Source organism: Castor canadensis, chromosome 12 (genome assembly GCF_047511655.1).
Source record: "Castor canadensis chromosome 12, mCasCan1.hap1v2, whole genome shotgun sequence".
In the NCBI taxonomy this organism is placed as follows: domain Eukaryota; kingdom Metazoa; phylum Chordata; class Mammalia; order Rodentia; family Castoridae; genus Castor; species Castor canadensis.
The window spans coordinates 33,503,470-33,516,655 of NC_133397.1; the positions used below are offsets into that span (position 1 = coordinate 33,503,470).

The window sequence follows — 13,186 nt, forward strand, 5'->3', positions numbered from 1 at the left end:
TTAAGATATTCAAAAACAATCAGATCCCATAAGAACTAAGCCTAGGAATTTGGGACTTTAAGCATCATATTATATCTAAAAGTACTTTAAAATTTAAGTACTCGAAGTCCTGTTTAAAAAAAAATTTGATGAAAACCAAAATCAAGATCATGATTTAGACAAGGCTCAAAATTTGTTTTCTTCAATATGTGTTCTTCTATGCATGATAATAAGACGTTCTTAGCAGTGATACAAAAGATAACGCATCATAAATAAAAAAGATCAGTCAACTGTCACACTGGTATTATGTGGAACTGTAATGAAAAAGATACCTAGTCTCTAACTTATGTCTTAGAAGGATTGAATCACTGGTATCGTAAGATTGCTGCACAATTATTTCAATGCACAAGTTAAGTGGTCATGATTTTACACATGTCCTTTTGTTTTTTGGCACTGGAGCTTGAAGTCAGGGCCTTGGACGTGCTAGGCAGGAACTCTACCACTTGACCAACATCCCCAACCCTTTTTGCTTTTCGCTATTTTGGGAATAAGGTCTTGCATTTATGCCCAGCTGACCTGGACTGGGATTCTCCTAATTACTCTTCTGCATAGCTGCGATAACAGGTGCATGCCACTACACCCAGTTTACTGGGGGTTCAAGGCTGGCTTTTGCCTGAGTTCCCCCTCCCAAGTACCTGGGATTACTGGTGTGAGCACCATGCCTGGCCTACACAGGAGTCTTTAAACCTTGTAATTCAGAAAAGAGGTACTAATCTTTATAAATGAATACACTTCTAAGTGCATTTTTGTTTTCTTTAGATATAGATAACTGAGCCTTCCACCAGACCAGCACATCTTTAGCCAATACAATCTCTTAAACCTTCAAGCAAATGACAGCTTCCCAATGCACACATTTGTGCAGCATGGCCATGGCTTCACTGCATAAAACACAGATATGTTGTAAGAACATCCAGCTCATTTGATACATAAAAACTGACAGGCTGAGATGATTAAAAATAGAAAATCAACTGAGTTCAGCAGTGTATAAGAAGGGAAAGAGAAGTATCTAAAAGAACTGAAGCAGTATTTTAATAAAAAATTGGGCAAAGGCTCAAATACAGAATAACATTCAGGCCAAGGGATAAATTCCAGATAAATCCAAGTCCGAAGATTAAATATGCCATATCCCAAGTCCTACCAGGAAAGCTAAAACTGAAGGAGGCTTGTTCTCTATTAACAATTTATCCTTCCTAAACCAAGTTATGTAATGCCAACCAGAGAGCAAACAATGTGCAAGCCATAATTATCAAGTGAAGTTTTCTAATATGCACCTAATCTCATTTAACACAACAATTATTTACTGTTCACCTATTACCTGACAGAAATTCAACCAGTAAATCAGACAAGGAAAAAGAGAAGAAATCTTAAAAATGTAAAACCAGGTCAAAGTCAGAAGTTATTTACAAATCTATAGAGCAGTCTAAGAAAGACTTATGTTCAGTACTTTTCATAAAGAATTTGGAAGATATTTCATATTAGAAAAGTGTTAACAAAATTATGCTAAGAAACCACTCAAAATAACTCAAGATGATGGTGTCATATGGCCATCCTTTATAAGCTAAATCAAAATACACTAGAGCATGTAAACATAAAAATTCATTAGCAGCATTAATTAGACATCAACTTATTTACGAATGACAATGCTTAATGACACAGCAATGTTAAATAAGTAACAACATGGACTGAAAACATGCAATAACTGCAGAGATTCAACTTGAAGTCTCAAACAAAAGTTCAAGATGGTTATCCTAGCACAATTGAAATAACTATTGGAGTAAAAAAGTCCTAATTTCAGTGGTTAATTTCAATGAATGTAAGAATTTACTAAACCTAGAATGGAAATTCTAAGAAAACATTCTGAGAAAAAACTTAAGAAGAAGAAAGGACGTAATGTGCAACACTGGAAAAGGAAAATATACATGGATCAAGAAAATCTTACTGTAGTTTTCTTTCTGAAATTCCCTTGGGAGATTACAAAGTCTATACATGAAAAAAACAAAAACCAAAACCAGTGCAAGTCAATAGAATTGATATGGTTTGCTACAAAAACACAAAAGAAAAAACACTTGCGCAATATATCTTAACCAGAAAAAAAGAAAGCAGGAAAGGAGAACATTTTTTCTTGTCCAAAAAAAAAAAAGAGAAAAACATGGCATGAGTAAGGTTGTTAGCGAGATACCTTTTAATGAAGTAGATGACATACAGAAATAAAGAGGAAGTGAATTTGGGATAATGCAAAGATTACTTATTTCTTTAAAAAATCAGAAAAGCAAGTGAGCCGTCAACTGAAGAACATGACTTCTGTACTATAGGCTTGGACATAGTAGCAATATGTTACATATATATAGATATCCATATCTACAGATATAAGCATATATTTATTTGATGGTACTGGGGTTTGAGTCCAGGGCCTCATGCTTGCCAGACAGGCACTCTGACACTTGAACCACTCTGCCAGCCCTCATGTATTCTCCAGAGAATGCATGTTGCTACTCTTTATGCACCCCCAGCAATTAACATAGCGTTTTATGTATCATTAACATTCAATATATTTTTCAAAAATCGGTAAAAGGAGGTATATTATTTAAAAGTAGTATCAGTTGAGATAGGGATGAAATACAATCTTTTAATTTAAGAAATTTTTAAAATCAGATAAACTCACTTCTATGGCTATGGACAAAATTTACACTAGTAAGTTTTCTTTAACTGAGACTTTTTTTTTTAATTTAAAAACTTAAAGTTTAAAGACCTAAAAGTCATTTTTCTGGGCTTACAAATTTTGATTATGTGGTGCTTTTAAAACCCCTTTTGGATAGCAACAAAAATTAAGGTATAATATTCAAAATTCATTTACAAAGTCACAAAAATGAATACTCTCAGCTCCTGAAATAACCAGAAATTACTGAAAATAAGCAACTTTTAAGCAGCAAGGTCTTTAAGGAGTAAACGTTTCTTTGGGTCCCAAGATTTAGGGCTGTCATCTTGGCATCAACTGCCTACTAAGATGAGAGCCAGGCATTTTGTGTTCATCAGGTTTTTGGTAGTTAGCAACAAGCATTTATATGAGTTGAAGTAACTATGGACACTTCACACACAGTAAGACAGCTGTTATCAAGCCAAAACAAAACAGAGGTGTTGATGAGAATGTGCAGAAGCTGGAACACTGCTGTGGGAATGTAAAATGTGTAGTGGCAGTGGAAAACAGAATTGAAGTTTCTTAAAAAAACCCTAAATATAAAATCACCGAATGTATGATCCAACAATTCCACTTCTAGTTATAGAAAAGCAAGGACTCAAACAGGTATTTGTACATCTATGTTCATGGCCAAAAGGCAGGGCAACCTATGTGTCTATGAATGGGTGAACAAGATGTGATATGTATATAAAATGGAATATTTTTCAGTGTTAAAAAGGAAATTCTGGCTGGTGAAGGGGATCAAGTGGTAGAGCACCTGCCTAGCAAGCGTGGGACCCTGATTTTGAACCCCAATACCACCAAAAAAAAAAAAAAGAGAAAGAGAAGGAAATTCTGATACGTTACAATGTGGAGAAATCTTGAAGATACACCATTATGTTAAGTGAAGTAAGCCAATCTGAGGTACCCAGAGCAGTCAAATTCAAAGGGACAGAATGGTGGTTGCCAGGGGCTATGGAAGAGAAGGAATGGGAAGTTACCATTTAATGGGTGTGAAAGTTCACTTTAGAAAGGTGAAAACATCCTAGAGATGGATGTGGTGATGGTTACACAATGTGAATGTACTTAAAGACCCTGAACTACACATTAAGAAAAGGTTAAAATGGTAAAATTTCTGCTATCCATATTTTATCACATGGGAAAACAAGCAAACTAAGGGACATATATGTTGAGAGAGAAAATGGAGAGATGAAAAAAGGAGAGCAGGAAAGAGAATTCACCCAGTATTAAAAAAAAAAAAAAGAACAAAACAACAAAGCAATCTCCGATGGTGTTGGTGGGAAGAGGCAACACAGCACAGGGGTTTAGGTTTGAATTCCTGAAGCAAGTCCCAACTCTGCTCTTTTTAGCTAAATAACAAATTTTAGTTTCTTTGCACCTGAAGTCCTCTTATTTATAGAACAAGAATAAGGCAACATTCTTATTCTGGGATACTTCTTAGGCAATTTCCAGAAATCAACATGGAGTATACTTATATAGACTAAGATGGCCATGCCCTTGTTGTGATAATCTCATGTATACAATTTGCATACTCTCCGTGGTTGACTGAAATGTCATTAGGTAGTACATGACTATACATTTGAAGTGTCTGGAATAATGCCTTGTATATATAAAACCCTTTAGATAAATGTTGGCTTTTATTTTCATTAGGAGTGAGATATTAAGATTGATTTTAGAAGTTGCAGAACGTAACAAATGTTTCATTCATCTCTCTTTTGCCAGAACTACAGGTTAAGGCCCCTCAGTACTTTCTCTGCCACAGGATCCTGTCAACTGCTCCCCTGTATCACAAGAAGCTCCTGATTACAGGGCAGGGAGGGGGGCGAGAGGGGTGAGGAGTTCTAGGGAAAGGAGCCACAATACAGTAACTTAGTCAAGTTACAAGGCTGGTTATGCATGTGGCAGAGAAAAAGAATACTTGTAACTCTGCATAGAGGATACTGAAAAAATACTAGAGTCGATTTAAACTTTTGATTCTGTGGTCTTTTATTTCTACAACAACTTTCACAGATTGTCATTCTGGCCTTCATATCTCTAATTCTGAAAAAAAAATTTCAACCCAGAAATCATTGACTCCTTTCTTCAGACATCTTCTCACTTGCCCCCTTGATGGTTAATTTTCAGTCTTCATACCTTTCTGTATTGAGGCCATATGACACATTCTTCCTGCTTTTGAGACAGCTTATCAGCTCACTCTCCTAGCTTTCCAACTGTTTCCTGTCTCCAATGCTGGCTCTATCTGGCTGCTCAGCACAGACATCCCCACTGTGGTAACCAATTTTTACACTTTCTTTCTTCAGATCTAACTATGGTGAGCACATGCAATTTCATGGCTTCACTATTTCTTCTTTTATGATTTTTACCTACCTCTCAGAGCTAATCCTGCGTATCTAGTAGTAGTTTGTCAATTTCAGCTATTTACTAAATCTCTCTTAAAACTGTGGTCTATGCCAATGACTGTTCCAACATTAATTCCCACAAACCAAAGGCAGCATCCATCCATTCCCTTTCTGAAGAATCTACAATGGTTCCTGAGCAATACTGATACAACTCTTAGCCCCTTCTAAAAACCAAATAAGCCACATTAGCCTGAAAATGGTTCTTCTATGATCTCTGTAGTACCTATTACATGTCAGCTTGCCCTCATCAGCAGTTGTCAGCTGGAAACATTTTGGCAATCCACCATACATTTTGGCAGTTCTGGGGTTTGAACTTAGGGTTTCACACTTGTTAGGAAGGTACTCTACCATTCCATTAGCTCACCACACATTTTGTTGCATGGCTAAGATAGCAACTTCTCCCTCAAAAGAAATTATGTCTAAAATTTCTTATGTTCTATAATGTCAAAAGGCAAAGATTTAAGAACTTATGTAAAAATTCATTTATATCAGCCAAAATTCAAAGAAGTATGTTATTAAGATGGAGAGGAAGAAAAGAGAAAGAAAATTCTGTTTAAAAGGCAGAAAAAGTGAATATGGGGGCAACTTGTGTCTCTGACTAGCCACATGAACAGAAAGAACTATTCAGTTGTTAGAAGTACTGTTTAATATTTTCCAGAATTAATTTCCTATTTTTTTCTTATATATGTATAATGGTCAATATTTCTATTGACCAAAAATTCTGTAACTCTATAACCCACTTTTTTCCTGAGAAAATTGGACATGGCATAATGCTACAAAACTATATATATAAATATATGTTATTTTTATTTATTTTTTTATTTTTTTGTGGAACTGCAGTTTGCACTTAGGGCTTTCTTTGCACTTGCAAAGCAGGTGCTCTACCACTTCAACCACACCTCCAGTCCACAACTAAAATTTTACCTTAGATGATTTTATTGTTAATGCAGGGTTAATCTATTTTAAAAATTACATCTTTTATATGTGTAATATTATAATATATGCAACATATTTATATATTATATGTAACATATAAAAGAATTATACATGTAGTATATATTAATAGTTTTATATATATATATATATATATATATATATATATATATATATATATATATATAGATGGCTTCTAGAGTTCACTGAAACAAATTATATCATTAAAACTGGACATTTTTACAGGGAAATGTCATTTCTGAAAAAGTTACTTCATATTTGAGAAATTTAAATGTTAATGTTTTTCATAATAAGGAAAAACATTTTCATTTATTGCTACTTTACATATGGGTGGATATACTTAATTTGTTATGGGAACATTTGCCATACTCTTTAATATATGGAAGCTTCCTAAATGACAAGCTCTTCAGTTTATAAAACTGGACAAAATGTTTGAACTTAAAAAAAAAAAGACTAAAACAATGCTGACAAAGAAAAATCAGAAGTTGAGAAATACCAGATTAGATCTTGCAGTGTAGTATATTTCTTCTGAACTGTCGAAAAAACCATCACTGTCGGGCTGTTTAGCAGAGAAACCCAAGAAACCCAGGTTATTTACACTTAGATTGAAAGCCACAAATTCACAAAGGGAAACTTTCACAGGTGAGGTTAAGTCCTGCTAACATAATTTTATTAAGGCAAATGCAAAGTCAAATTATATCAAGCGGCTTCTAAACAAGCAACATTGTAAGAACTTTGTAATGCAGTTACTAAATTAGTACAGACTCCAAATACATGTAATGGCAACTTATAAAGAAAAACAGCAAATGAACTCAAACTGCCTTAACAAAACATAATCAGCATTTATGAACATGATGACTACTTTTTCTTCTTAATCTTGTCCATCCCTCTATGTGAACATCAGACTTTTGTGTAAGAGGAAGATCATTTCAGACTTCTCCTTAACATTTTCTTCCTTCAGGCTGGTACTCTGAATTAGAGAAACTCATAAAATAAAAGCTAATACTAATGACTCCCTTTGTAGTCTTTAGTCAAGTAGGTTAAAATATACATTGAATTTAAGAAGAAAGTACCTACTTCAGTCTTTAATATTTACCAAATTTATTTATTAAACAGGAAAGAAAAGAAAAGAAAAACTGATGTAATTTGGAGTTCTTGCAAAATAGCTTCATTAGCATTAATTTGCTTGCTTTTTTGGGTCTTTTTATTCTTCCCAATGGAAATATTGAGTATTAACATCTCAAATATCTGCAAAGCACTTTGGCCTCTAAGATGGTATCAAAATATTATCATATATCTGGAAAGGAATATGTAAGACAACATCCAAGGAATCATGGGGATATTTATACAGTTGTCAAGTTTCATCCACTTAAACGGTAATTTTGATCTATGATATATGCCTTATCTTCCTAAGTTTTGTACTCTAAAACAGATTTGACTCTACTGTGGTATTTATAAAACCATGGCTCTTACCCTAATAAATATGTACACAAAAAGCCCCTTGAAAATTGGGAAAAAAAAGTGAAAAATTATTCAAGGTCCAGCATTAGAAAACATTTAATCAGCGAATGATAAAACTAGTAAGTTTCTCTTAAAATAATTTTGAAAATATTCCATCTTAGCAACACAGATTTATTTATTCATAATTTTGGAATTACTTTTCAGTTTGTTTCCCCAAATGCTTTTGAAAATATCAGTGACTAGTTTTTTTTTTTTAACTCAGTACCAATTTATCACAAAGAAAAATTAAAAACATTTATTTTCAGTGTTAACATTGCAAGACAATGCTACTTACAAGTTCATGATGTGGTTCTGTCTCCTTCCTTAAGGGTGGGTCAAATTTCACTTGACCAACTAAAGAAGAATAAAAGTTAATCCAGGATGATTCTATAACCTTAATGACATAATAATTTTAAAGTTACTCCAAGGAAAAACACATTTAATCTTACCACCAACCATACACAATGTACACAATGGTCACAATTCAAAGATTTAAAACTTAATCTGTTAGTCCTAGGCATTTACTTTTTTTTTTTTTTTAAATGGCACTAGGGATTAAACCCAAGGCCTGTTCTAGTGCACTGCACTACCAGTGGAGCCACACTCTTCCAGTGCATTTTTTATAGCAAAATGATATGCTACAGTCAGGATCTAACTTGTTTCTGTGTTGTGACCCAATATCACAGACAATTTAACTTGATATTTAGGTGTGTAGATAGCAGTTGGTGCTTATGGAAGACATCTTGCAAGATGACTTCAGTGACTCCTGTCTCCCGGAATTCATGAGGTATATAGTCCCCTTCCATGCCAGTTCAGGGCTGATGGGTTATGACCAAAGAACACACAAAAGTAATGGATGATCTTCTGAGATAAGTATTCTGTGGATCACTTGCTCTAGAGGAAGTCACTTTGTAAGCAGCCCTTAAGGAGAGACTGCATGGCAAGGAAGAGAAGCCTCTTGCCATCAGGCATGTGAATGAGCAGGAAGAAAACTTCCAGACCAGCCAAACCTTCCAGTGACTGCAGCTCCAAGTGACATCTTGACTGCAATGTCACAAGGGGCCCCAAGTCAGAACCACTCCATTATGCTGTCCTGGATTCTTGACTGTCAGGATTTATGTGACATAATACACACTGTTTTAAGCTACTAAATTTGCTACCCAACAGTAAATATGTAGGTAAAATATAAACTAGTCAGAGTAAAATTAACTGTACTACTGTCACCATTTCTTTTGGTATTCTAATGTATGGAATGCTTCACTACCTTGATCTTTGATTTCTCCATATCATTATCTATTGTTATAACCTAAGTTGTCAAGCATTTAAGACCACTGAGGTGAAATCAGAGTAATGTAATTATTAAAAAGAAGCTGTGTGTGGTCATATTTGCCTGCAATATCAGCACTTGAGAGGCTAAGGCAGGAGGATCACAAGTCCAAAGCCAATATATTATAGGTCAACTAGTAAGAGCTTCAGCCAAAACGAGCATTTTTGTGGTTTTTGTAAGAGAAAGAGTGAGGTCACAAAGTACAATTGCTTTTATAACATTTTTACTTTGAATATAAATTTCTTGTAAATGTTAGTATTAAGAAAAGGAAACCAATGAGATTTGAATACTTAGCAATAGGAGGGATAAATTTAAAAAGGTTGAGAGGCACAGACATACACTATCCCCACGTATGTGTTTACAAATGCATACTTTCTAGTTGTTTGGTTTTTGGAGTGGTGCTGGAGTTTGAGTTTTCTGGTTGTTAATGGCTCAGATATCAAATCATGCCCTGGGGAGATAAATAGGCTCTTCAAGAACAGGTCCTTCATAGCTGCTAGCATATGACCACACACCGAAGATTACAAACTAAGTTTTAGTGAGGTTTGAAAACTAATATATACCTCCTCATTTTTATTAGTGTTTAGTAGCTGTACAGGAGGGATTCATTGTGACATTTATATATTACATATGTGTTTATAATGTATCTTAATTAAGAGTCACCCCTCCATCATTCTCCCTCATCCCTTCTGCTCCCCACCCCACTTCTTAGAACAATTTCAACAGATTTCATTGTTCTATTTGCATATATGTATACAAAGTACCATATTCATCTTCTCCACTTAACCTCCTCACTCCCACTGGTACCTAGCCCCAGACAGGACCTGTTTTACCTTCTTAAGACTCTTTCATTTTTTAAAAAGTATATATACCTTATCTTGATGAAGCTCTATTGTATAGCTCTCACCTATACTAGTCTTCAAATTGCAAAACGCAATCTGTAGTAAAGTTACACAAGGACAGTTTTGTGCATCTACTTGCCTGTGAACATGCCTGTTTCTCCCACTAGACTATAATAATCCACGAGTTTGGGGATGCTGTCTTTTAAGAACCATACCTGTAGCAGGTGTTTAATGTCTCTCCACCTGTACTCTGTGGATGGAGAGTGTATTCCCAGAAAGTGGGTAAAAGTCCCTATGGAGACTCATTCTTCAGGCCTTACAGTATTATCACCTTTCATTTTCTCCAAATTCCCTAACATTATTATAATAAGCTTCTACAACAGAATCTTCCAGCTACCGTTTATACATCTGTTGATCATCTCACTCTGCAACACGGTTTATGTACTTAAAGTAAGGCCAAAAACTCCTATCTGTAATTGTCTATTGGTTCTCATTTGTTTTTTCTATCATCTCCTTGAATGAATGCCAAATTACTATGTCTAAAATTCTGTTTTAATATCAGGAGGAATCCTCTGTCTGAGTTTCTTTGAGACAGCTCCAATCAAAACTAATCCTACTATGGTAGACAAGAAGAGCCCCAGAGGGATTTCTTTAGTCAAGTCTTTGCTAACCACATTTTACTGAAGACAGATGGGCATCCTAAAGAAAAAGAGTGAATAGCCTTTTTTGCAAATGAGTAAGTTTTTACATGTGTTGCCTGAACATTTTCTACTTTAGTAAGGGAAAAAAATGGTAGGAGATACACCTAGTGTATTTTTTTTTGTTGTGTTTCCTTTTTTCCCAGTGTTGGGAATAGAACCCAGGCCTTGGGTATAGTAGGCAAGCACTCAATCACTGAGGTACCGCCTCAACCAAGTAGTTGTAAAAAAGCATTACCAAATGAAGAAATATATATACTGTAAGCCTGCTTACGACAAGAGCATTTCGTCTATATATAATGATCACATGTAGTAAGATACCCTAAAAAGTAGGTATTTGTTAAAACAATGAATAAGACTTGAAAGCCTCAAATACCAAATCCACAGATTATTAAAAGTGTTTTTTAATCCTGCGGTGACCTCAGTTTACCAGAAAGATACAACACCCATGTTAATGACAAACAGGGAGAAAGGACAATGTCCATTATCTGTCCCACAAGAAAGAAGCCATATGAAAATGTCGCAAAATTTATGATACAGGTATCTAGTTTCAAGTAGCATACATTTCCATATACACATAGAAGCTGAGAATCATGGATATAAACTTGTAAGGATTCAGAAAGGTAAATTCCTGGGCCAATCTAAGACCTACTAAATCAGGATCTGTGGATGAGTGAGATCTGAGAATCCATTTTTCAACCTCCCAGACAACGCAGACGCTAAGCCACTTTACAGACATCTTTTTCTCCTCGGTGGCAACATGTGACCCTTTGACCATCAGCATGTGTATAATCTGGAAGCTTTTTACAAGTAAAGAATCTCAGGGCTGGAGATATAGCACAGTGGCAGCACACTTGCCAGGCATGTACAAGTGTCTGGGTATATAGACACTTGCCCTAGCACTGTAGAGGTTGCAGGGACAAGCCTCAGACCTCATCCAGATCTACTCAATCAGAAAATGTATTCTAAAAAACTCTCAGTGAGATTCTTGTACATGTGTGTTTAAGACACACTGCCTTGGTTACTTCTATCCTCCACATTCCAGAGATCATTAAATTATGAACTGTGTAAAGCATATACTTACAGTTTATCTCTGAGCGTGTTTTCTCTTCTCTCACATTTCTACTTGTTGAGTGAATTCTATGTGGTACAACAACAAGGGGCTAGAAAAAAACCAAAATTAATAAAATGCAATTTGTGATAATCAACCCATAGTTTTAGCCACAAAATTATCCAAATATGAAAGAATATTTCATTTTACATAAATCAGAACAAAATAGCCCAACTTTCCATATTGTTTAAAGGCAATCACAAAAGCAGTTCAAGCTATGAAGGTAAGCATATAAGTTTTTTAAATTATGCACTCAAAATAAGTCGTATTTATATTGAGAACACTTTTTGGCTAAATACAATAACATGTTGTTTAATAATGTTCAACATGAGATTTGCCTAGATCAATTTTACAAGAATGAATTGATTGTACCAAGAACTTTAAATCCTCTCTGACACTGAGGAATTCTGAAAGCCAGGAGCAGTGGTGTGCACCTGTAGTCCCAGTGACTCAGGAGGCTGAGGCAGGAAAACTGCTTGAGCTCAGGAGTGTGAGGTCAGCCTGGGCAGTGTAATAAGACTCTGTCTCCCCACACCCAAGTAAAAAATCTGACAAGAATTTGTATCTATCATTTGATGACAATTGAGCTCAGATGCCTTTAAGGTTTATTCCTCAATTTATAAGATTTTTTGAAGTATGAAACATATACTCACTTTAATAGGGGATAATGGTTTGTGCTTCATTTTTTCCCCATAATTTGAACCTAACTGATTTAAGTTAGATTACTGAAAACTGTGTAACTTATAATTACATTTGTGGGAACTTAACTTAGCTTTTGGTTTTTTAGAAGCTTTTTTCATTAAAAACATGCTTTCTTTTCATCTCAGTTTCTCTGGGTTTTAGGTATAAGGTTATAATTTCTATGAACAAAAAAATGAGTCAGTATTCAATCCTTTTTCTTTAATTTGTAAAGGAGTTTCACACCTTGGAATTATTTATAGAACTTAAATGTTTGATGGCCAGCACAGTGGCCCAAGTGGTAGAGCACCTGCCTAGCAAGCATGAGGCTTTGAGTTTCAAACCCCAGTACTGCCAAAAAAAAAAAAAAAAAGAACATAACTAGTTAAAAAGTACTAGAAAACTTATATTCTGGATGTCCTTAATATGAGATACTAAGGCCTCCATTATCAGACAAAATAATGAATTAAAAAATAGGGTTTAAGGAAGCTCTTTGAGGATGGAACCTATACCATGTTAGAAACAAAACAGATACTTATTTCAAGAAGTTAAATGATAAGAAAAAAGACTATCAACGTATTCAGAGGCATATTTCATCATTTAGAACAGAGGTGAATTAAAGATGGAATTCTCCATTCACATGTATTGATGCAGGTGGTTGTATGAGAAAGGTTATTTCATGTTTGGTAGCAAGGGATGTCACAAGATTCTGTTAAATGAGGTCAGTAAAATGAAAGACACACTGAAGTGAAAGAGTGTACAGTAGGCACAACCTACCGTAATGCTAAAGAATGTGCTTTTCAATCATGGAAGATTTCACTTAACTTCTCTATAATATTTCATTTACTAGAACTTCAAATAAGCAGAATCATTTCTGAAATTGCTCATCTGATCTCAAAAAGGTGGACCTCTAGAAGGACATTCTTTAATATCATTTAATTTG

At 34.8% G+C, this 13,186-nt stretch overlaps 1 protein-coding gene across 6 annotated transcripts in view; it reads right to left on the bottom strand.

Annotated features, from left to right (window-relative positions):
* Map4k3 (mitogen-activated protein kinase kinase kinase kinase 3) overlaps positions 1–13,186 on the bottom strand; it is a 170,476-nt gene that overhangs the window by 44,426 nt on the left and 112,864 nt on the right. For 4 of the 6 annotated variants that reach the window (XM_074049547.1, XM_074049546.1, XM_074049550.1 and 1 more), the window contains 3 exons: positions 11,539–11,617; positions 7,883–7,941; positions 6,584–6,646 (listed from right to left, as the gene is read on the bottom strand). In XM_074049547.1, the coding sequence (XP_073905648.1) occupies positions 6,584–6,646; positions 7,883–7,941; positions 11,539–11,617 (201 nt within the window). The remainder of the gene's footprint in view (positions 1–6,583; positions 6,647–7,882; positions 7,942–11,538; positions 11,618–13,186) is intronic. The other 2 variants (XM_074049548.1, XM_074049549.1) reach the window with 1 other exon arrangement.